The sequence below is a fragment of the Xyrauchen texanus genome, chromosome 17, assembly GCF_025860055.1.
Source record: "Xyrauchen texanus isolate HMW12.3.18 chromosome 17, RBS_HiC_50CHRs, whole genome shotgun sequence".
Classification (NCBI taxonomy): Eukaryota; Metazoa; Chordata; class Actinopteri; order Cypriniformes; family Catostomidae; genus Xyrauchen; species Xyrauchen texanus.
Genome location: NC_068292.1, coordinates 33,559,074 through 33,583,311, shown reverse-complemented (window position 1 = coordinate 33,583,311; position 24,238 = coordinate 33,559,074). Strand labels below are relative to the sequence as shown.

Sequence of the window (24,238 nt, the reverse complement as noted above, 5' to 3'; positions counted from 1 at the left end):
AAAACATTGTTCCTGAAAAATTGCTTTGTTTTTCCAGAATTTCACTGGAAATATTTGAGTTATTTTAGCACCCTGTCAGTAAAAGTCAGTTATTAAGATCTAAGTCCTAAAAATGTTTTGTAAAGATAACTATTTAGAACTATTGTGAAGACACCTTAGATTGTCCATATAAAATACAAGCTAGTATTGTGGGACTAAAACCAAAACTCATGCCGAATGACATATACAATTACAATCCGAGGGATGATGATTTTCAAGCATTATAATTAATTAAAGCGTACAGTTCGAGAATCTTTACTGCCCCAGAATCCCAATTACAATGTTAAGAGTCAAAGAGAAGAGATGCAATTTTCCCTGAAGGCAACACAGTGCCTGGACAGACATTACTATATTGAGACATCAAAGTACCCATACAGTCCTTTTGTGTTGTGAATATGCTTCTCACAGCCTCTTTTGTATGTGCTGTCGCCTTAGATGCTGTCAAGAGCCCCAGTTAATAAAAGTAAGGGTTTGACAAAGTCATGTACAAGGTCACAAATGCTGATGAAATGCTCCATCATAGCCAGTAATATGCAAGTAATTACAGGTTGACACATTTTGGATTTGGTGCATAACACAGGAGTCTTAACTAAAAATACACACGAAACGTACAGGGACTTTTAATTTTAAATGACGGAGACTTGGCTTTATTAACAGACAATGCTCTATAAGGTATGTAATTATTTACCCAATTAAGCTTTTTATAGACTATATATTTACCAGATGAAAGGTTTTGTAAATACATATTTTATCAGATGAGGTTTAATGATGAATAAGTTTAATTTTTATTCACAAGATATGAAGTTGGAAGCACGATGCATATGCTGATGTGCACATTTTGGTATCCTCGCATTTTTCTTTGCATGTCTTTATCTAACCAAAATAACAACATAAGCATTGAAGGGAGGATAAAAATATGGGTGAATATTGGCAAAGATGAAAGACTTAGATACAGAAAATCCCCATGAGGTGTCAGTGATTGTTATCATTTCACCTCTAGAGGACACTTTTATAATGTAAAACCAAGGTGTTCTAAATGTAGAATCCTCCAGCACCAGCCACAAAGAACACAAAGGAATAATAATAATAGAAATAAACTTTTGGCAACTATCAACATAGATTGTTTCCAATAATCCATAGTTCCAAAAAGTCATTATCGGCACAGATTAACAAGTAAAACCGATATATCGGTCTGCCTCTACAAGTAATATGTGCAGAGAGCCTCTTAGCATTGGCACTCTAAATAGTAAACCACTAGGTTAATATAAAGAATGGAAAATGGAAAGGAAAAGAAATATGGACACTCCCGAGTGGCCATTTGAATGAAACCTTAAAAAAATGTACTTAAAAAAGAAAAGCTGTTAATTACATCCCAAAAATGTGTTTTACATTATTGATGATGACTTTTTTTCTATAAATAGTATTACATTAAGAATAAAGATTAGCACAATATCTGATCTAGATAGAAGTCATTGCTTCAAAAAGCCCAAAAAGATCACAAAGATACGAAAGGTCAACCTGAATACTTTGAAGGCTGAATCCTTTGAAAATCAAAAAACCTTTAGTTGATGTATAAAAATAATAATAATACAGACAGCAAATACTGTAGGCTATGAATGACATTTCATGTATGGCTGGACAAAACCTAAAGATTGAGGTCAGGTTGAAATGAACAATATGATCTACTATATGAATGAGATGTGTTATCACATTACCAAATGGTTGCCATGTTAATTCTCTGTGCTACAAAAGGAGATTAAGATTAGGACTGTGATTAGTCACCTGGTAATGGTGTTTCAGAGGATTTACGATCCCTTTGTGCTTGAATAAAATCAAGGTAAACACATAGTATATTACATCATTAATACTCCAGATTGTAAATATTTGATTGATTGTGTTTTAAAGTTCACCTTTTTCAGATCATTAAATTCTCCAGCCATAGAGACATATTCACCCCCATCCATTCTGGTGACTTGTAAGAAAAGGGGAGCTATTAAAGCTGGAAGAGATTTCTTTCACTGTGAAAACACATTAGCTGCTCTTTCAGGGATCCTTAACTATATAACTATAGGGCCATCACAGTAATGCACCAGAGCATATAATTCCATATTGATCTCTAGAGAACAATGTTTTCGAATCCTTCGCGAATTTCCATCTGCAACCCATCAAAGAGGAAATGAGAGAGAGGGCAAAAAGTTGGTAGATGTGTCCTTGGCTCTGTCTCCATTTGGCTGTAAAATGAGAGGCCCTGTGGGAAATATGGTAGGTGAGCTCTTACCCAGAGAGTCAAAAGCACTTTTATGCAAGGTCACCGAACTCACTGCTCCTGAAACCCAGCTGGCGTAATCACTGCAGAGGTAGGAAGCGAGGTTGGCGATCTCTCCTAGAGTGCCCAGACGACCTGTGGGTATCCTATTGATCATAGACTTCTCAAACATGCAATCCAGCCTGCTAAATGCACCCTGCAGCCAGCTCACTCCTCCCCTGGTGGACAGCAGCGAGTCCTCCAGTCCCTGGCGGACAGAACCACTCCTCTTCTTCGGTGGATGGCAGCGGTTCCACCAGCACTTGGCGGCTGGTAGCGACCCCCTCCATTCCCAGGCAGACGGCTGCAGCTGCTCCTCTGGTGGCTGGCAGTGGTGAGTACTCCATGACAGCTCATCCCTCCAACCTCCCAGGTATCGGCACCAATGTAATGGGGTAAGGGATGGGTAAGGAGGAGACGGGAAGCAGCTAAATGGTCAACGTAAAGTTTAATGATAAAACTCAACTTAAAACAAACATAAACAAATGCAGACGCACATGTGGCCATGTCCGTATCTCTTGAGCTGGCTCCTCCGGGTCGTCTTTATCCCCCTCCCGGCTGATTAGCCCGATCCGGTTTTGGCTGTGTGCCCTCCTCCTCATCACAAAATTGAACTTATAAAATAAAATTTTAAAAACTGAAGTGTGTCATTCCTGTTCCTCTAAGGGGCAACAAAGGGTATTGCAAAAATATTTTTCAAACAAGTTTCCCAAATACTCCCATCTTTCATTTGTCTGGTAAACAGATTGTCCCTCCCCTAACTCAGGGCACTGTTTGAGTCAATGTTACTGTGTCGGCAGGTTGGAATGACCAAACAAATAGAGCGATATTTTGATAGTGCCACAGGGAAATCAACCTTCGGATTTCCCTGAAAAGAGTAAACTCAAGCACTGTAGAGCTATCAAAATATTGCTCTGTGAACAAATGAATTACTTAAGTGTTGTCTCTGTATCTAGCTCGTAATGAAGAAAGTATTAAAACACTAAAATACTATTACGTACTTCAACTTTAAAGTTAAAAAACAACTTTTAAAAGGTTTACGACCATTTGTTATGCACTGTAAACCTTAATGTTGTCATTACTGGTTAAATCAAGTGTCTTAATTCAACTTTACTTGGAATATCAAGTTTTGAATATCATAACTCGAATATCTATGTTCCTTGAACTTATTTATCTTGAAAATCCATAGACTTCAGGTTTATTTTCAGGTTCAATAATTCAAGCTCAAGGAATCATGGGTATTCCCCATAGCCTCAATAAATTTGAGTTTCTTTGGTCAAAGGTAACTTATGAGGGCCTTTAAATATTTGTTATTAAGAATTCATAGAGGTTTTGGCTGTTATGTACTATTATTTATGTAGTTTTGTTGCAATAAAGTTATTTTGTGTGATGTCACCACAGGCTGATCTGTGTCAGCTTTGTTCAAGTTGGACCTGAAACTTAAGTACAGGCATACTGTATATGCATTCTATAGCCATGACTATATATAGCTATTTTTATTTCTTCAATTATTTATCTTATTTATGCATACATCTGTGTTGGTTTATATGTATTTTGAAGTTTATTTTTTATTCTTCACCTGTACTTGTCTTTATAACTCAGTGATAGTATTCATTCATAGTTGGATCTGTGTAAATTTGTACATCCTTTTTGAACGTTTATATTGAACCTTCTATATTTCATTTAAAACAATCCACAGTTTTAGCACAATGTGTGCGCTTTTCAGACGGTCCCTTACAGCACCCTCTACAGTAGTATCATGTTTCAGCACAATGTGTGGACTTTTCAGATGACCCCTTACCCACCTTATGAAAAATTTCCCATTTCATTTCCAATATGGAATGATTTCACTGTGACATCATCTGACCAGTTTACGGGACAAATCGCATCTCGTATTGATTCGATACGGTACGATGAATGAATGGCATGTCAATCAATCAAATGACATGGTGAGTTGGTAACTGTCATAGTGTTACATCATTCTCCCATGCATGGGATGAAAACGAGGTTTAATGTGGCCACACATAAACACACACAATACCTTGCTTTTGATTGGTCCTGGCTGAATAATATTGAATCGTATGCTGTATCTGCCCCACTCTGCTTCCAGAGACCAGCAGTCTAAGAATTGTCCAATATGTCAGACCTTTTACACATGTTACCATTTCTATGAACTTTGTCCTATATTTTCTGGTCAAAACAGAATCTGGTCATTCTTTTTTCAATTATCTCACTGTGACTCTTTTCTATAATGCTTATCACACAGGGCAAGCAATAACAAACATGCTTGCTTGAGGTGCTTTTAAGAGTAAGTTCAAGAAGAATACAATCAAAAGGCTCTTTAAGCTCTAATAACCTCATATATAGAATGTATAGAACACACTTGAACTCAGACTTTGTTAAGAACAGTCTAATTACAAAAACGGGGCTTAAAAACAGTGGGCACATTAGTCATTACACAATGAGACTTGCCCAAGATTTTCTTCAGATGAATAACTACTTATGGAATCAGGAATACTAGAAATAAGTCCTTCAGCCTTTGACAGACAGGTACGCAATCAATGTGTACTGTATGTGTACAAATTTTGGTGTTGGATGAACATCCTGTCCAGCAAACCTCCATAATGTATTTATGTATTATGCTTAATTAGGTATCCAGTCACCTAACGGTACTTCGTTTGGACTGTTATTAAATATAGAAACATACACAAATTGTACACATTACAAAACAAATGTAATATCGGTATAAAAGCATATTGGATATAAATGTCATGTGCCATTAGATTAACTGGGTGCTTATATAAATCTTAAGAAACATTTAATGGTGCAAGATCAATTGAATGCCTCATTTCACTTTTCAAAAGAATTTAATCTGTCATTGAACTTAACATGTCGAGAAGATCTTTTTAATGAGCTCCTGATCTTAACAATCAACTATACTCTATGCCGTCTACCTTTCCCTGTTGTATCTGTAGCATGTATAATGCCACTTAATCATGATCCAACTTCCTCAAGGGGAAGGGATCAAGATCCCCCCATCTTATAATTAAAATGTAAATGAAACATACTCGCACCTTATTATGTTAATGATTGCAGGCCTTCAAGAACAAATTAGAAAGGCATTTGACATGAGTACCTGAATCTCCTCAAAGGAGGCCACTGCCTGCCAGGTGAATTGGACCAGAAAATGTGTCTGCAGGTGAACAGAATACATACACTCACAGCATTTCTACTCCAGATTTAACCGAAGCACTCAGCTCAAAAAAATCCAGAAACACTTCAACATAGATTGTGGTGATGGCCAGAAATGCAGCACCTGAGAGTATCACAAGACATGCAGAATCAGTTGCCACTGCTTTAAAAGATATCTTAATGATAATTGACTTTAGATCATGTGATCTAAATGATTACAAAACAGTACATATACACTTTGTGTATCATTTTAATTTTAAGTGAAATAAAATGTTACTTGATACTCTTTTAAATTCAAAATGAAAAAACAAAACAAAAATATTGTGTCCAGGGCGTGCTGAGTGACTCCAATCAGGACTCCTAAGCAACCAAATTGGCCTGGTTGCTGGGGAGGGTAGATTCACATGGGGTAATCTCCTCATGGTCACTATAATGTGTGGTTCTTGCTCTTGGTGGGGCACATGGTGAGTTGTGCATGGATGCTGCGGAGAATATCATTGCGCTATACCACATGCGCTATACGTTACCAAGCTCAACAAGCCACATGATTAAATGCGTGGATTGTCGGTCTCTACATAAACACATGGAATTGATTAAAGGATTATTGAGTCTAGTACAGGAAACTATCACAGTGAATTGGGTACTTAACGTTTTCTGCAGAGTACATCTGGATGAGAGCTAAAAGCAATGTAGCTTATCTTGTGTACTTACTGCCATCTAGTGGTAATGTACTACAAATCAACCACTGCTTGCAGTCAAACGGTAATAAAAAAAGGATATTTAATGTATTAGCAACACTTGAATAGGCAGAGAACTACCTCATCAAAAGTTATATCTCTATCATAGTAAGAAGATTACTATTTTGTTCTCTTAGGGACCACCTTTCTCAGCTTTGATGAGGCGCTTCCAGATGTCCAGTGAGAGATAGGCCGAGCTGTTCAACACTATGTCTGTGATGTTTCTCCAGGCATTGGGGGAAAGCTTTTCAGAGGGAGAGATAAAGTTTCCAGCAGCATTGTTATCACCAGCTTTGTGTATTTGGATAATCTAAAATATATTGTGTCATTGCCATAGAGGTAAAGATCTGTACCTACATCAGGCAGACCAACATCACTGACAAGCTGGTTAACAGCAGCCTCCCCTGAGGTACGGTCCGTCACATCACACTGGACACATTTATAAAATAGAGGATGACATTGAGTAAAACTACAGAAAAATGTATCATTATAATTTCCAGTTGTTTTGGTACAGTTCTGAGAATATGAATTAAGCAATATTGTTTTGTTATAAAAATTGGAATAGTTCACCCAAAAATGTAATTCTCTCATCATTTACTCACACTAATAATGTGTTCACATACAACACGAAGAACATTTTCCGTTTGAACGCTGGATTATAAATGTGTGTTTAAACTGCGTTCACACTGCCAGCTACTTTGTCGCTGCATGTCGCCAGTGGCTGGTGGTTAGGTCGCTAGTGGTGTGTATGGAGAGTCTAAACAGCACTGTTTCTTTACAATTAATATTATTATTCAAATACTAGGATCACGTGAGCTCTACCATCTTCTCTCGAATTGGCTATCGCTCCCGAAAGTCGCTTCTACATTTGCATAAAGTTGAACATTTCTCAACTTTGTGTGTCGCTGGACACACCCACATCCGATCACAAACGATCGCCGTCGCTCGTGTTACCAAAAGTTGCCAGCTCTCATTGAAAATAAATGAGATGAGGTCGTTTTGTCGCTGCGTTTCGCTGGGAGTGTGAACGCAGCTTTACGCGAACCTGCGAGTATTCCCCTTTCTCTTCTGGAAAAGGACAGGAGAAGGGGCTTCTACGAATTGGTTCATATTAAAGTACAACCAATAGCTGGAATCAAGTATATGTGCATATTTTCAGAACTTACCAGATAGTCCAACTTCCTCGCTCACTTTCCTCCAAGCGATTTCTTTTTTCGTCCGGTCTTTGTACATGTATGACGTTGTGTCATACAATTCCGGGTGCCCACTCTCTGCTACAACAATTTTTTCATAAATGTTTTCAGATTTCTTCTGCTACTACGTCAGTGACATCCAGACAATCTCAATGCTGATAGGCTTTCGCAACAACGCGCGTTGCAGATTTTTCTTGAATGAAGTGATTTTGCGTGTTTAAGTCGAGCCATTCGCTTCATTCGCGCCACCCGATCGAATTCACGTCTATTCCGGCCATCTCTCCGTCCATCCTACCGGCACTTACACACATAATTAACACATCCCTTCTTGCAGGCACTTTTCCCACTAAATATAAGCAGGCTCGAGTAACCCCACTGCTGAAAAAACCTGCACTTAACCCCACACAAATAGAACACTACAGACCAGTCTCTCTCATCCCATTCATGGCAAAAACACTTGAAAGGGCAGTTTTCAATCAGATCTCCGCCTATCTCTCACAGAACAAGCTGCTGGATGACAGTCAGTCGGGCTTCAAAAGTGGACACTCCACTGAGACTGCCCTGCTGTCTGTCATCGAGTCGCTGAGACAGGCGAGAGCTGAATCGAAATCATCCGTTCTGATTCTGCTGGACCTTTCTGCTGCCTTTGACACAGTCAACCATCAGATCCTTCTCTCCACCCTCTCTAAACTGGGTATCACTGGAACTGTGCTTGACTGGTTCAACTCTTATCTCTCAGAAAGGTCCTTTGAGGTAGCGTGGAGAGGGGAAGTATCCAAGCCACACCAGTTACCTACTGGGGTACCTCAGGGATCAGTGCTTGGGCCACTTCTCTTCTCCATATACACAACATCACTGGGACCATCATCTAGTCACATGGTTTCTCTTACCACTGCTACGCTGATGATACGCAACTCTACTTGTCTTTCCAGCCCAACGACACCACAGTGACCGCTCGAATCGCTGCCTGTCTGGCAGACATCTCAGCCTGGATGAAAGAACACCACCTTCAACTCAACCCTGCCAAGACCGAACTCCTTGTCTTTCCAGCCAACCCGGCTGTTGAACACAACATCACCGTGCAGCTGGGTCCAACTACAGTTTCACCTTCCAAAACGGTCAGAAATCTAGGGGTAACCATTGATGATGCGCTAAATTTCACAGACCACATTTCAAAAACTGCAAGATCTTGTAGATTTACACTCTACAATATCAGGAAGATAAGACCCTTTCTCTCTGTACATGCCACACAACTGCTCGTTCAGTCCCTTGTCATAACTAGACTGGACTACTGTAACGCTCTCATTGCAGGCCTTCCTGCATGTGCTATTAGACCTCTCCAAATGATCCAGAATGCAGCAGCACGTCTGGTCTTTAATGAACCTAAGAGAGCACATGTTACACCACTCTTTGTCTCTCTCCACTGGCTGCCGGTTCATGCACGTATTAAATTCAAGGCCCTAATGCTGGCATATAAAACAGTCACTGGGTCTGCTCCAGCATACCTAAAAACATTTATGCAGAGCTACGTTCCCACCAGAAGCCTGCAGTCGGCTAAGGAACGTCGCCTTGTCGTACCAAAACAAAGAGGAACCAAAACACTTTCCCGGACTTTCAATTTCATCATACCATGGTGGTGGAATGACCTTCTCAACTCAATCCGGGAAGCTAACTCACTTCTCTATCTTTTAAATCTTTTCCAAAAGCACTTAACCGGTCACTAAAAAAAAAAAAAAAAAAAAATAAATAAATTTACATTTCTTGTTGCACTTAAATCTGTTTTGTATACTATTATGATGATAGTGAAACTTTGTAATATGGCACTTTTTGTACCACTGTCTCCCTAAGATGATTCGCTGATGTTCCTCCTCTTTTGTAAGTCGCTTTGGATAAAAGCATCTGCCAAATGAATAAATGTAAATGTAAATGTATTCGACTGGCGACCTGTCCAGGGTGTCCCCCGCCTTTCGCCCGATGTTAGCTGGGATAGGCTCCAGCCCCCCGCGACCCTGTACACAGGATAAGCGGTTGACGATGGATGGATGGATGGATGGTAAATGTATTCGCATCTTTGCATTGACTTTGTATGTAATCGTGCCGCGCGAAATGCTCGCTTCGTGTTGTATGTGAATGCACCATAATGCCATCACAGATGTGTGTAACTGTCTTTCTTCTGCTGAACACAAATGAAGATTTTTAGAAGAATATTTCAGCTCTGTAGGTCCTTGTAGGTTGAATGCAAGACTTTGAAGCTCATAAAAGCACATAAAGGCAGCATAAAAGTTATACATATAACGTCAGTGGTTAAATCCATGACTTCAGAAGTTATATGATAGGTGTGTGAGTGAGAAATTGGTCAATATTTAATAAACATTATACTATAAATTCTAGTCCCTACCCAGTAGGTGGCAATCTGCACAAATAATGTGAATGGCCAAAATCAAATAAAGAGCACTTAGGAGGGCTGTTTGAAAGTGGAGATTTATAGTAAAAATGAGTACTTAAATATCAATCTTTATCAATATCCCTCATCTATAGCCTATTATCGCTTATGACAACATGGATTTAAACACTGGAGTCATATGGATTACGTTTATGCAGCCTTTGTATGTTTTTTTAGCTTAAAAGTTTTGGACCTTGTTGACTTGCACTGAACGTACCAACATTTCTGGGATATTCTTCTAAAAATCTTAATTTGTGTTCAGCAGACAAAAAAAGGTCATACACATCTGGGATGGCATGAGGGTGAGGCATTTTTGGGTGAACTATTCCTTTAAAATACTTTTACTAACAGTCTGAAAATGTGTGTGTCCAAACAAAATGAGAGGGATAACGAACCTTCTGGCTATCACACACTGCTCCCAGTGAAGAGAGTGTAGTGGTCATGCCTTTTCCGAGCCCTGTGCCTCATCCAGTAATGAAGGCCACTTTGTTTTTGAAAGTTCCAGGGAGAAGCATAACACCTAACCAGGCTTGAGAACTCTGGCATAAAGTGTTTGTCCCATTGCCAAAGAACTGTATGCAAAGAGGGCGTTTCAGATTATTTTGACCAAGGAATATAACCTGAAATATAGCCTAAAAAATGCTCTGCTTTAAATGTTGATTGAAATATATTATTTGATCGTAATCTTGACCAACCGTTTTGGAGATTTACAGGTGAAACTCGAAAAATTAGAATATCGTGCAAAAGTTCATTAATTTCAGTAATTCAACTTAAAAGGTGAAACTAATATATTATATAGACTCATTACAAGCAAAGTAAGATATTTCAAGCCTTTATTTGATATAATTTTGATGATTATGGCTTACAGCTTATGAAAACCCCAAATTCAGAATCTCAGAAAATTAGAAAATTAATTTTTCGAGTTTCACCTGTAGCTCTTTCCCCATTCGAGTAGATAGGAGCTGGACTTTTGTAGCACTTGTTTCCATAAAAATAACTGCCAGGGGGCGCTCCAACGATGAAATCCCGGATATCATCTTCCGGCTTCCGGTTGGTTGGACTGATCCAGGATCAGCTGTGTTACCCTTTAAATCCAATAGGGTGTCAGTAGTGAGCTGACGAGCTGATCCCAGATCTACAGTTAGAAACAGGCAGACACTTCTTTAGCAATGCTGATACATAAGAACAAACGAAGTGGCTCGTTTATGTATATTGTATCATTTCACATATTATTGGTAGAATCGTTTATCTTACCTTTGGCAAAATGTACAGCGTCTTTTTTAATCAAGCTGAGAGAAAATAATTCGAATTGACCAGAATCTGCTTATAAGTTGAAAACGTGCTGGGGCTAAAAAAATCAGGTAAACAATAGTTAACATGTAAACACACAAATGTAAACACACACGTTACAAATGACATTTTTAATTGGTAGTTTAGTTCGGGAAAGTATGGAAATAATGTAAATATTGCGAGTTTTGGGGTTATTATAGCTAACAGATATGATGCAGCATGTCATGTCTCATGACACTGTATGATGCAAAGGAGAATGTATACTGAAGAAACTCATTTATGATATAAATGCGCCTTAGTTAATTATATATTAGTAATAATTTATAGATCTGTCTGTCTATAACTTTGTTTTGTTTGTCTATATGTATGTTTTGTCTTTGTTGTCTGTGATAGGTATAGATTTGTCTTTGGAACAAACATCTCTGATCCGGCGAGATGGGGAATCAGCTGGCTGGAATTGCTCCATCGCAGATTCTTTCAGTGGACAGTTACTTCTCTGACATACATGATTATGAGTATGACAAAAGTCTGGGCAGTACAAGGTTTTTCAAAGTGGCCCGGGCCAAACATCGAGAGGGTTTAGTGGTGGTTAAGGTCTTTGCGATCCAGGACCCTTCACTGCCCCTGACCAGCTATAAACAAGAGCTTGAAGAGCTGAAAATCAGACTGCACTCCTGTCAAAACTGTTTGCCCTTTCAAAAAGCCACACTTACTGAGAAAGCAGCCATACTCTTTCGCCAATATGTCCGCGGTAACTTGTATGACCGTATCAGTACACGGCCATTTCTCAACAATGTGGAGAAGAAGTGGATTGCCTTCCAGCTCCTCAATGCCGTGGATCAGGCCCATAAATCTGGTGTACGTCATGGCGACATTAAAACTGAGAATGTAATGGTAACAAGCTGGAACTGGGTGTTGCTCACAGATTTTGCTAGTTTTAAACCCACATACTTACCTGAGGATAACCCTGCAGATTTCAACTACTTCTTCGACACGTCCAGGAGGAGAACGTGCTATATTGCTCCAGAGAGATTTGTGGATGGCAGCATGTTTGCCACAGAAAGTGACCACACAACTCCACTTATGGATCTCTCCAGCAATAGCCAAAGAACCAGGGGAGAGCTCAAGCAACCCATGGATATCTTCTCAGCTGGTATATAAAACTTTCATCCTTCCCAGTTTGCTCCAATGAAGATGTCTGACTGATGGTTTCTTTCTTTTATATTCTATTCTTTTTCATTTCTTTTTTTAGGATGTGTGATTGCAGAGTTGTTCACAGAAGGGGTTCCACTATTTGATCTCTCACAGCTGTTGGCTTACCGCAAAGGACATTTCCAAACCGAACAAGTTCTGAGGAAAATTGACGATTGCAGTATTAGAGAATTGGTAGCATTTCTGTTAATTCCGTTTACAAATTTTAAACGTATTTATAGATGTATATTTACTCCAAATAACAGTTAAATGGTTGTTGTTCTCTAACTGGATCACTCATTTTGGTAGTTTTTACAGTGCTTCTTATGGAGAAGGGAACCAGAAAACAGGCAGTCAGAATCAGCATGGTGCTGCCCAGTGGTTGAAAACTCTAGATAATACATATAAAAACTAGTAATATACTTCAATCCAATTTACATAGGTGGCTCAGATGGTGCAGCGAGAGCCGGAAAAGCGCCTGACAGCTGAAGAATACCTCAAACAGCAGCGAGGCAAAGCATTCCCAGAAATCTTCTACACCTTCCTGCAGCCCTACATGGCTCAGTTTGCTAAGGAGACCTTCCAGTCTGCTGACGAAAGGGTGTTGGTGATCCGTAAGAACCTGGAGAACATCCTCAATAACCTGTGCAGTGGCAGTCAGGCAGGGAAAGCTGAAAAACAGGAGAAGGCATCTCAAGGACTTTGTTCTTCTAAGGAGCATGGGCTGGTGGTGCTAGTGTCAGTGATCACATCCTGTCTGCAGACGCTGCGCTTTTGCGACTCCAAGCTGGCAGCGCTGGAGCTGATTCTTCATCTGGCGGGCCGGTTGAACGTGGAGATCCTGCTGGACAGGATCACACCATACTTGCTGCAATTCTGCAATGACTCAATGCCACGCGTCAGGGCTGAGGCTGTGCGCACACTGACTAAAGTGCTAGCGCTGGTCAAGGAGGTTCCTCGGAATGATGTCAACATCTATCCAGAATACATCTTGCCTGGGATTGCACACCTGGCACAAGATGACGCCACAATTGTTAGGCTTGCTTATGCAGGTATTCTAGTGCTATAAAACCTTTTAGAGTATTCTGTCTAAACGGTTAGTTTTTTAAATATGTGTATAGCATTTTTTGTATATTAAAGTCAACATGAAATCTTGGAATCATGCAAATTTATTCTTCATACTTTTTTAAAGCAGGTCCTTATTCTTTTTTTGATAAAGATCGGAGGTGTATATTTTTCCAAAGAAACATATTTGTCTTCATAATTGTTATCAAAATGTGAAAATTTGCTCTGCCTCTGAAACTACTTTTCTTTTTGGCTGATGTCACCAATACCTCCTATTTTTCAACCCCTCCACTCCAATCACCTCTCTCCATTCTTATATGTAACAACATCCACTTTCATGATCCAATCCATTCCTGATAAAATTAAGTCCCACCCTATATGTTTTGTTATTTAAAAACATCAGATTATGCATGTAAAATGGGTTGTGAAAGATGTTTCATGTTGACTTCTGTGGAGGTATGTTTCAAAGTATTAAATTGACATGCAGTATACTGAAGATGTTGAATTGTTTTTTGTTTTGTTATTTCTCTCTCTATAGAGAACATCGCCCACTTGGCTGAGACAGCGCTGCGCTTTCTGGAGCTGGTGCAGGAGAATAATTTGAGCTCTGAACAAGACCTGAATGGAGAAGACACAGAAGAAACTCTTCACCCCAATGAAAACTATGATTCAGGTAAATGCTGGTTCTTAAAGGGATAGTTAACCCAAAAATGAACCATCTCTCATTATTTACTAATCTACATGACATCTCAGATGTGTTTGAATTTCTTTCTTCAAAGATTTTTGGAAGAATATATCATCTCTATATGTCCATACAATGCAAGTGAATGGGTGCCAAAAGCTGCAAAAATGCACATAAACACAGCACAAAAGTAATCCATAAGACTCCAGTGGTTAAATCACTTTTACTTTTACATTCAGTCTTCTTTTGTGTTTGGTGATTTCCATTGTTCGTGCATATCGCCACTTACTGGGCAGGGAGGAAAATTTATGGTAAAAACAGACTTAAATATTGATATGTTTCTCACCCACACTTATCACTTCAAAAGACATGGATTTAACCACTGGAGTCTTATAGATTACTTTTATGATGCATTTTGGAGCTTCACAATTTTGGCACCCATTCACTTGCATTGTATGGACCTACAGAGTTGAAATATTATTCAAAAAATCTTTGTGTTCTGCAGAAGAAAGAAAGTCACGCACATCTGGGATGGCATGAGGGTGAACTATCCATTTAAATGCAAGTAAACTTTTATGGTAGTCTTTAAATAAAGTTTGTTTGAGAATCCCACTATGTCCTCCATTAATAATCAATTTGCACACAAATAGTCTAATGCTGTCATTAAAATGCTGTGGATTTGATCCATCCCTTGTCCAAAGAGCTGCAGGCCTTGCATGAGATGGTTCAACAGAAGGTGGTGACTCTGCTCAGCGACCCTGATAATATTGTCAAACAGACGCTGATGGAGAACGGCATTACTCGCCTTTGCGTGTTCTTTGGCAGACAGAAGGCCAACGATGTACTTCTCTCACATATGATAACCTTCCTCAATGACAAGAATGATTGGCACCTCCGTGGAGCTTTCTTTGACAGTATAGTGGGTAAGATGTGGCATGATGTTCCTACAATTAGTGTAATGTAAGACGGTTTATTTGGAAAACAATCTACTAAATGCTTACTACATAACTTATAAATAATGTGTAGTTGCTTTACTTATTTTCTGAAAATCACTCACAGCAAGGTAACCAAATGTTCTCCTCCCTACAGGTGTAGCTGCATATGTTGGCTGGCAGAGTTCCTCCATCCTGAAGCCTCTTCTGCAGCAAGGCTTGAGTGATGCTGAGGAGTTTGTAATTTACAAAGCTCTCAACGCTCTCACTTGCATGTGTCAGCTGGGGCTACTGCAGAAACCTCACATCTACGAGTTTGTCAGTGACATTGGTAAGAAAAATGATCTATACTTGTATGTCAACATATAATGTGCTTGGAAATATTGTGTATAGTAGAATACAATTTTATCATCCCATAGCTCCTTTCTTGTGTCACCCCAATCTGTGGATCCGCTATGGAGCCGTGGGTTTCATCACTGTGGTCGCTCAGCACCTAAACATCGCTGACGTTTATTGCAAACTCATGCCACATCTCAACCCGTTCTTCACCCAGCCTATTATACAGGTGAGGTCAAAAGTCTGAGTCTGTATGTTCTATTCCATTACAGAACCATTATATTATTAATTAATATTATATGAATATATTATATTATAATTATATTATATACACCGATCAGCCACAACATTAAAACCACCTGCCTAATATTGTGTAGATACCCCTCGTGCCACCAAAACTGCGCCAACCTATTCTTCTCACCACAATTGTACAGAGCAGTTATCTGTGTTACCGTAGACTTGACCAATTTAAACCAGTCTGGCTATTCTCTGTTAGGTGGTTTAATGTTGTGGCTGATCAGTGTAATTGATTGGGAACTTATGCTGCCTACACCCTGCATACATAGATAATTTGCTTTCTCAATAACTCAATGCTCAATATGGGGAACCAAAATTGTAGTGTTGCAAGAAATGTATTGATTAATGTTTTATTTTTAAATTACCATTTAATAGTGATGTTGTTTATCTTTGGGCAGATTGATAAGGAGATTGTGCTGCTCAGTGTGCTGAAGGAACCAGTAAGTCGCTCTATCTTTGACTATGCACTGCGCTCTAAAGACATTGGGAGCCTCTTCAGACACCTGTTGCTCCGGCAAAAAAAACGCAACGGCTCCATTCCAGAATGCCCCATTCCAGAGGATCCTGCGATCGCCCAGCTGCTTAAGAAACTGCTTTCACAGGTCAGAAAACTTGTACTAATACGGTTTCTTAAGAAGTTTAGCGTTCTCAATAAAAACTAGAGGTATATCGGTTATACCAGTTAATCTGTGCCTATAGTTGCTTTATGGAAACAATTGGTTATTGTCAAAATCTATGCTGGTAGTTTTTTATTTTTTATTTCTACGTGTTACTCTGTAGCCAGTGCTGAAGGATTCTACATTTAGAACGGAGTGGTTCTACAGTATAAGTGGCTTCTAGTGGTGAAATAAAAACAATCATCTGGGGATTTGCTATATCTAATTCTTTCATCATTGACAATATTCATCCATCTTTTATCCTCCAATATAGATATTTTGTGATTTTGATTAGATATGAACCACCTTAGTTATTGATATCAGCAAAATCCACTATTGGTAGACCTCTGCAAGAAACTTTTAACTTTAATTATCTGCCTCAACTATCACACTCTCAGTTTCCTGCTTCCCACATGGGCGGCTGTATCTCAGTTGGTAGAGGGGGTTGGGTGCCAATCGCAGGGTTGGCGGTTCGATTTCTGGCCCACACGAATCCACATGCCGAAGTGTCCTTGGGCAAGACACTGAACCCCAAGTTGCTCCCATTGGCAGGCTAGCGCCTTGCATGGCAGCTCTGCTGCCATTGGTGAATGAGTGTGTGTGAATGTGTGTGTAAATGGGACACAGTGTAAAGCGCTTTGGTAACCTCTAAGGTTAAAAAAAGCGCTATATAAGTGCAGACCATTTACCATTCCCTTATAGGGGCTGCCCTATGAACGTGCACACATAATTAACACACAAAACCATTGTATTATGATTGGCTAAACACTTTTCCGTACGCCATTCCATAAAAATGAGAATAAAACATATTTTAGGTGCTTTTATCACCTACTAGTGCATCTTGGACAAAAATAAATTTCATCTTCTCTGCTACATAGCACAAAATAATTTAAACAAATGACATATTCTTGGATCAGCATCCTTTGTTTTTCCTGGAACAACATTCTAGTCAGCATCAGCCCTAAGCCCTTGTATCAGAGGCAAGTGGTTGGTTGCTAGGAATGTTGTTTCAAATGTTCATACAGGAACATGTCATACTTTATCATACTGACATGTCAGCCTTTAACAAGGTGGTGCTCTCTTTCAGGGAATGACAGAGACTGAGGAAGACAAGCTCTTGGCTCTAAAAGACTTCATGCTCAAGTCCAACAAGGCTAAAGCCAACATTGTAGACCAGAGCCACATGAATGATGGAGCTCACAGTGGAGTCATTGATCTCGGTAATCTGGGCATCAGTGGACGACGGGTGGACCTGATCAAACCCAAGCAGGAGTCAGAAGACAAGAGAGGTGGGCAACATACTTATGTTAACACATAGTCTTTATTATACCCCCACTATGCTGTTACTTCAACTGAAAAAAATAAAAATAATAATATATATATATGTACTTCTCATTTTAGTGATTCACCCTTTAAAGTCATGCATTATGTTTTTATTTATTTACAGATTTCATCACTACTGCCTCTGCTATATTGTTTAGGTCTTAAGCAGCTTGGCTCTGTTTGAAGCTACACTTACACTTTGACTATCTTAACATAATTACAAAATAACCATAACAGGCAGATCTGAAGTGGATAGATACACTTCTAGTTGTGCACGGTAGCACATGTTGTCTATTAATGCTTTTTGTTGCAGTCTGTTTACTCCTTGTGGAGTGTATGACTGCTGGTGACTAAAGAAATCACTCACAAACAGAGTCATAGATTTGCCAGTAGATGTAATTCAATGTTTCCATAGATTTCCTTGTAGCACTGTATTCTAATGCCATCATGGTGCACTTGAGATAGATCGTCACGTTGTCACATCACCTCTTTCTGTAAAGTGTCATACTTTATTTGTAAATGTGTCTCAACATTTCTTGCATGAGAGTCAATATTTGTGCATCACTGCCACGAGAACCTAATTTGCTTTTGCCGCTGGACTATATGAATATTTAATATATTAGTTGTGGTAAAATGCGTTAGCTTTTAGTAATGATTGTTATTAGAGCCTTTACATGCAGATGATTTGATAGAGGTTAGAAATGGAGATTTATATGCTGAGAGTTATTTCTTATCATATAGTCTCCTTTAGTTAATGTATAATGGAAATTACATTTTTATTTTTTGCTTCTTTGCTATTATAATCTTCACTAATATTATTACATAAATACTTAACATTACAGTAAGTACTTCATGTCCCTACACTGGCTAAATATTAGAGTTAGACGATATATCGGTTTTACAGATTAATCAGTGTGATGGTTGCTTTTTGGAACTATCCGTTATCGGAAATATTTATGCAGATAGATTTTGTCATTTCAAAATAAGAGTCCCCAGTTTGTTTCGAGCAAGTTTATACTTAAAAATCTGGCATTATGCACCAAATCCAAATTTTTCTGGTTATTATTTATTCATTTTTGACTTTTTGTCTGTGCTCATCATAGTGAGGAAAGATATATTTTTTACATTCTATGTCGGCCAGTTAATTGGTTATCAGCCTTTCCAACACCTTAGTTATCAGTATTGGCAAAATCCACTGTCAGTCGACCTCTACTAAATATGTTGCCAGATATTTTCTCCATGTGTCGGCCCGCATGTTAACATCTTAACAGAGCACCCAGTATTTTAGAAACATGAATATGCATGTGTTCTAAAGTCTTTTATCAGATCCACTTTAAAAATAATACAATTTTGTTTCGTTCCTGCCAGCTCGCAAACAAACAAAACAAGACTCCAACTTGAACGAAGAGTGGAAGAGCATGTTCGGTTCTCTGGACCCTCCCAGTTCAGCACAGACTCCACTGACGGTACCTAATGTTCCGGCTGGAGAGCGCCTGCAATCTGAGAGTTCCTCACAGCCTCTTAACCTCCCTCATGTTCTATCCTCAGCCCAGGTCGACCGCTGAGCTGACAGTGTGCTATCCACCCATCTCTCCCTCTGCCCTGCACCCTCTCCCTCTCCCTCTCCTTTCTTCTGCTTCTTCCATCCTTTTTAATCCTCTCTTCATTAACAGTGACCCCTCATTCATGTGTTCAACACCATTAATTGTGTGCATTTGTCAGTTTTTCTGCTTTGTATGCTGAAAAACTTTAATCAGTTGTGATTAAAAGGAGTCATATCATGCTAGTATTATTGTTATTATAATATTTTTTTTCCCCTGAACTCCAATTATAATGCTGTAGAAGTCATATATTCATTTTAAATGACCATTTTACACCTCTCTCTGAGCCTTAGAATTAAACGGTTAGACTTTTGCTGTTATACCTCTGTGAAACTGCCTTTACATGTAAAATTAGCAACAGCCCTGAGCGCTGTGCTGCTGCTCTGATACACTGGCTGGCAAGTTCTGAAAGTTAAAGTGTGTTTTACACTACATTAGTCTCTTTATCTCAAAAGTTCAAGGGTGATTTTATTCCTCATGATATGACCCCTGTAATGCTCTGCATCATATCAGTTGTCTGATATGTTTTGCCATGTTTATCCTGACATTTATTGTATTTTTCACTGGTTAAGTGTAACAGCATGTCCTTCATTAAAAATAGTGAATCCTTAAATCACTCCCCATTGTTTTCCACCTAATGCAGGTGCATGAGGGTGGAGCCGTGCAACCCAAGAAAACCACAGCACTCCCCAATATTCAGGTGGTACAGTCTTTAACCGGAGTGTCCACGTACCAGCGGCGCATCACCACATGCAAGGCAGAGCTGCAGCAGCTGGTGCAGCAGAAGAGAGAGCAATGCAATGCAGAGCGCATGGCCAAGCAAATGATGGAGAGTGCAGAGTGGGAGAGCAGGCCTCCGCTGCCAGGTACAGCTGTCATATATCAACTCTCTGTTATAGTGTGGGGTTGTCTGGTGTTCGCTCACTAAATTTTAAACTGAAACCAGTAACTGCAGCTAGCATTTTTTAATCTTAGATAGTAGGCTTAGTCTGTGTGAACTGGTCAAGATTCATATAATTCAACATGTACAGGTTTTTCATAATTATTAAATGCATTTCTCAGTATTATTACTGTGTATTGATGTCTATTACATTTCTGGCTTGTCTGTGTCACACATTGGTGTTTCACTAGGGCGTTTTCTCTAATGTAACTTAAACTGTTTTATTGCAGGGTGGCATCCAAAAGGTCTACTGGTGGCCCATCTCCACGAGCACAAATCCGCAGTAAACCGAATTCGAGTGTCCGATGAGCACTCCGTTTTTGCTACATGCTCCAACGATGGAACTGTAAAGATCTGGGACAGTCAGAAAATGGAGGGTAAAACAACCACCACAAGGTATCTGTCATGCAAAGTCAGTTTTGACTCTTAACTTTCAATTTTCTTGGTAGCTTTGTTTCACTTTTACAAGAAATGGAATGTTGATCACAGAATTTTGTTTGATTTCAGGTCCGTGCTGACATATTCTCGGATTGGAGGCCATGTGAGAACACTGACCTTCTGTCAGGGGTCACATTACCTTGCTGTTGCATCAGACAATGGTTCCATCCAGCTTCTTGCTGTTGAGGCAAACAAGACACCCAAATCGCCCAAAGTCCAGCCCTGTCAGACCAGGTATTTATAAATCCTTAAAGGGATAGTTACCCAAAAATGAAAATTCTCTCATCATTTACTCACCCTCATGCCATCCCAGATGTGGATGACTTTCTATCTTCTGCAGAACACAAATTAAGATTTTTAGAAGAATATCTCAGCTCTGTATGTCCAAACAATGCAAGTGAATGGTGGCCAGAACTTTGATGCTCCAAAAAGCACATAAAGGCAGCATTAAAGTAATTAATATGACTCCAGTGGTTAAATCCACATCTTCTGTAACAGCGTGATAGTTGTGGGTAGGAAACAGATCAATATTTAAGTCCTTTTTTCTAAAATTCTCCTCCTTTGACCAGCCCTGACCAGTAGGTGGCGATATGCACATAGAATACGAATAGCCAAAAACAAAAGAAGAATGTGAATGTGAATGTGGAGATTTTAAATAAAAAGAACATAAAAATCTGTTTGTCACTCACACCGATTATATCGCTTCTGAAGATATGAATTTAACCACTTACAGGAATTGCCTCCTGTAATTCTGTGTCATTTTTAACTGTAAAAATCAGTAATATCAATGACAATCTGAATGACAATCTCACTCAGGTCAGTGTTTGTGGATGGTTAGACACTCAAGCAGTCAGGTCAGTGAGATGCTGATTCTCTTTCAGGTTCTTGGATTTGAAGGATGAGGGCTGTGCGGTGGACGTACATCACTTTAACTCGGGGTCACAGACAGTGCTGGCTTATGCCACTGTGAATGGCTTCTTGGTGGGTTGGGACCTCCGCAGCAACAGCAATGCTTGGACCCTCCGCCACGACCTGCGTCTGGGCCTCATCACTTCCTTTGCTGTGGATATGCACCAGTGTTGGCTTTGTGTGGGTAAGCAAGCTTCATTGTTTGTTTTTGAACATGTTTTACTGCTGTTACCAAGTAATACAGAAATTTGTGTCAATAAGTGCCCAAAAGAGGACCCAAATTCAAAATGGATTGAAATACTAATACATTTGTTTTTTTGGCCCATTACTGACTTACAGGCACAAGCAATGGCACAATGGCTTGCTGGGATATGCGGTTCCAGCTACCAATATCCAACCACTCCCATCCAGCCCGAGCCCGAATCAGACGGTTGCTGATGCATCCACTCTACCAGTCATCTGTAATTGCAGGTTAGAGACTTTCCTTGTTTAAATCACACTCAATCTTAAATTCGCCTTATAATTCTGATGACTTTTGTGAGAAAATGTCAGTATTACATGGTAGACTGTGATTATAACATACAGCCTTTCCCTGATAAGATTTTTTCCCACGATAAGGACTGCATACAAAATAATTGTATGCATTTTCTTGCTCTCTTCAGCTGTCCAAGGCAACAATGAGGTGTCCATGTGGGACATGGAGACAGGGGACAGAAAGTTCACCCTGTGGGCCAGCTCTGCACCCCCGCTTTCAGAGATGCAGGTATGCTTTAACATTTTCCAGTACAAATCACATTCTATATAATGAGTAGATTTAAGGAGAGTTATCTACTCTGGAATCTATTGTCTTGTACAGCCATCTCCTCACAGTGTTCATGGGATATACTGCAGCCCTGCTGATGGCAACCCACTCTTACTTACAGCTGGATCTGACATGAGAATCAGGTGTGACTTATAAGCAAGCTAATAACTACTCACTTGTTCACTCTCAAGTTTCACATAGCACAAAAAAGTTTGTTGATTCCATCTGGGCCTAGTTATGACATACATGTGTAGTGGACATGCAAAAAGATGAAAAATGTCATTCGTTTTAGTATGTTATGAATAAATATATATCAACAGGTTTTGGGATCTGGCCTATCCCGAAAGGTCTTACATTGTCGCAGGCAGTGCCAATGACTCTCTTCACTGCCCTTCTGTGTTCTACAATCGTAAGATCATAGAGGGAACAGAAGTAGTGCAGGTCTGAGGCTAATATGATTGTGTGTTCCTCTTTATATTGCACATTGGTATATTTAGATGACCATCATCCATTCCTGTTTCTATTTAACCTCTCTAGGAGATTCACAGTAAGCAGAAAAGTGAACCCACAGAGGACACACCTCGCCGTGGCCCAGAATCCCTCCCGGTGGGTCACCATGACATGATTACTGACATTGCTACTTTTCAGACCACCCAGGGCTTTATAGTCACGTCCTCTAGAGATGGTATTGTCAAAGTGTGGAAATGAGTGACATACTATGCCATGATGGTAGAACACATTAGTATGTATGTCCAAAAAATGTCAATGTAAATTTAAACATAATGCCAATTAATGTAATTAAGTCTAATACTAAAAAAATCAAGTGCATAAAACAATGTAAGCCAACAGTTTGTTTTGTGAATAGTTTGCTTTGTGTGTTTTGGTGTGCAACTGCTTAATGTGGATATGACGGTCAGTTTAGTGACAATGCATAAAACAGGCCGAAACCTGTTTAAAGTGTTTGCAGCTCATGTTCTCACTGGCGCACAATACAGTAAATACATGTATTAGTGTTGTTGCTGCACGGCAAATGTGTATGTGTAGTTGTGCTTTTGGCTTGATATATGAGTGAGAGACATCTGAACAATAGGGAACATAATCATTCATATAGTCATGGATACTGAATGAAGATTAGATCAGAAAATGCTTCCGTGGTTCATTTTGCCTCTCACGAAACGTGACGTGAATATGTCCATGACATATTTCATCCCAAAATCAAAAGGTGAAAATAAAGCCTTTTTTAGGACTGTTGATTGTTAGCAATGTATTGACATTTTAACGTTAATGTCACTTTTAAATTCTAGTTCACACAAAAATGAAAATTCTCTCATCATTTATTCACCCTCATGCCATCCCAGATATGTGAATTTCTTTCTTCAGGAGAACACAAAGATTTTTAGAAAAATATGGGCCTAAATTGTATTTAGGTCCATACAATGCAAGTAAATGGTGATCGAAAAAATCACATAAAAGTAATCCATAAGTAATCCAGTGGTTAAATCAGTATCTTCACAATCAGTATAATAGGTGTGGGTGAGAAACAGAACCATATTTAAGTCATTCTTTTTACTCTAAATCTCCACTTTCACTCTCTGATATGAAAGTGAAACTAAACAGGCACCACATGTGATTTTCAGATGTAAAAGTGAAGGTGGAGATTTAGAGTAACACATTTTGTATCTGTTTCTCACTCACACTTATTATATTGCTTCTGAAGATAGGGATTTAACCACTGGAGTCATATTAATTACTTTCATGCTGCCTTTATTTACTTTTTGGAGCAACAAATATGTGATCACCATGAACTATCCCATATTGTTAATTACTGTAATGTTTAAACAATGCTATTTTGTATAAATTGTCAAGT

At 39.2% G+C, this 24,238-nt stretch overlaps 1 protein-coding gene and 1 pseudogene across 2 annotated transcripts; one reads left to right on the top strand and one right to left on the bottom strand.

Annotated features, from left to right (window-relative positions):
- Window positions 1-1,782: 1,782 nt before the first annotated feature.
- Window positions 1,783-10,856, bottom strand: LOC127657678 (2,4-dienoyl-CoA reductase [(3E)-enoyl-CoA-producing], mitochondrial-like; annotated as a pseudogene).
- Window positions 10,857-11,071: 215 nt separating this feature from the next.
- Window positions 11,072-24,109, top strand: LOC127657598 (phosphoinositide 3-kinase regulatory subunit 4-like). 2 transcript variants are annotated; one of them, XM_052146460.1, is made up of 20 exons: window positions 11,072-11,270; window positions 11,593-12,352; window positions 12,452-12,585; window positions 12,833-13,442; window positions 13,994-14,128; window positions 14,839-15,060; window positions 15,227-15,400; window positions 15,489-15,634; window positions 16,101-16,304; window positions 17,446-17,647; window positions 19,050-19,147; window positions 19,926-20,148; window positions 20,453-20,618; window positions 20,730-20,894; window positions 21,542-21,753; window positions 21,909-22,040; window positions 22,232-22,332; window positions 22,426-22,514; window positions 22,692-22,812; window positions 22,909-24,109. In XM_052146460.1, the coding sequence occupies exons 2-20, from the start codon at window positions 11,635-11,637 to the stop codon at window positions 23,077-23,079; spliced, it is 4,023 nt and encodes a 1,340-aa protein (XP_052002420.1). In that variant the 5' UTR covers window positions 11,072-11,270; window positions 11,593-11,634; the 3' UTR covers window positions 23,080-24,109. The 2 variants fall into 2 exon arrangements, with proteins under 2 accessions (XP_052002420.1, XP_052002419.1); XM_052146459.1 differs by having other exon boundaries at window positions 19,050-19,234.
- Window positions 24,110-24,238: the final 129 nt, after the last annotated feature.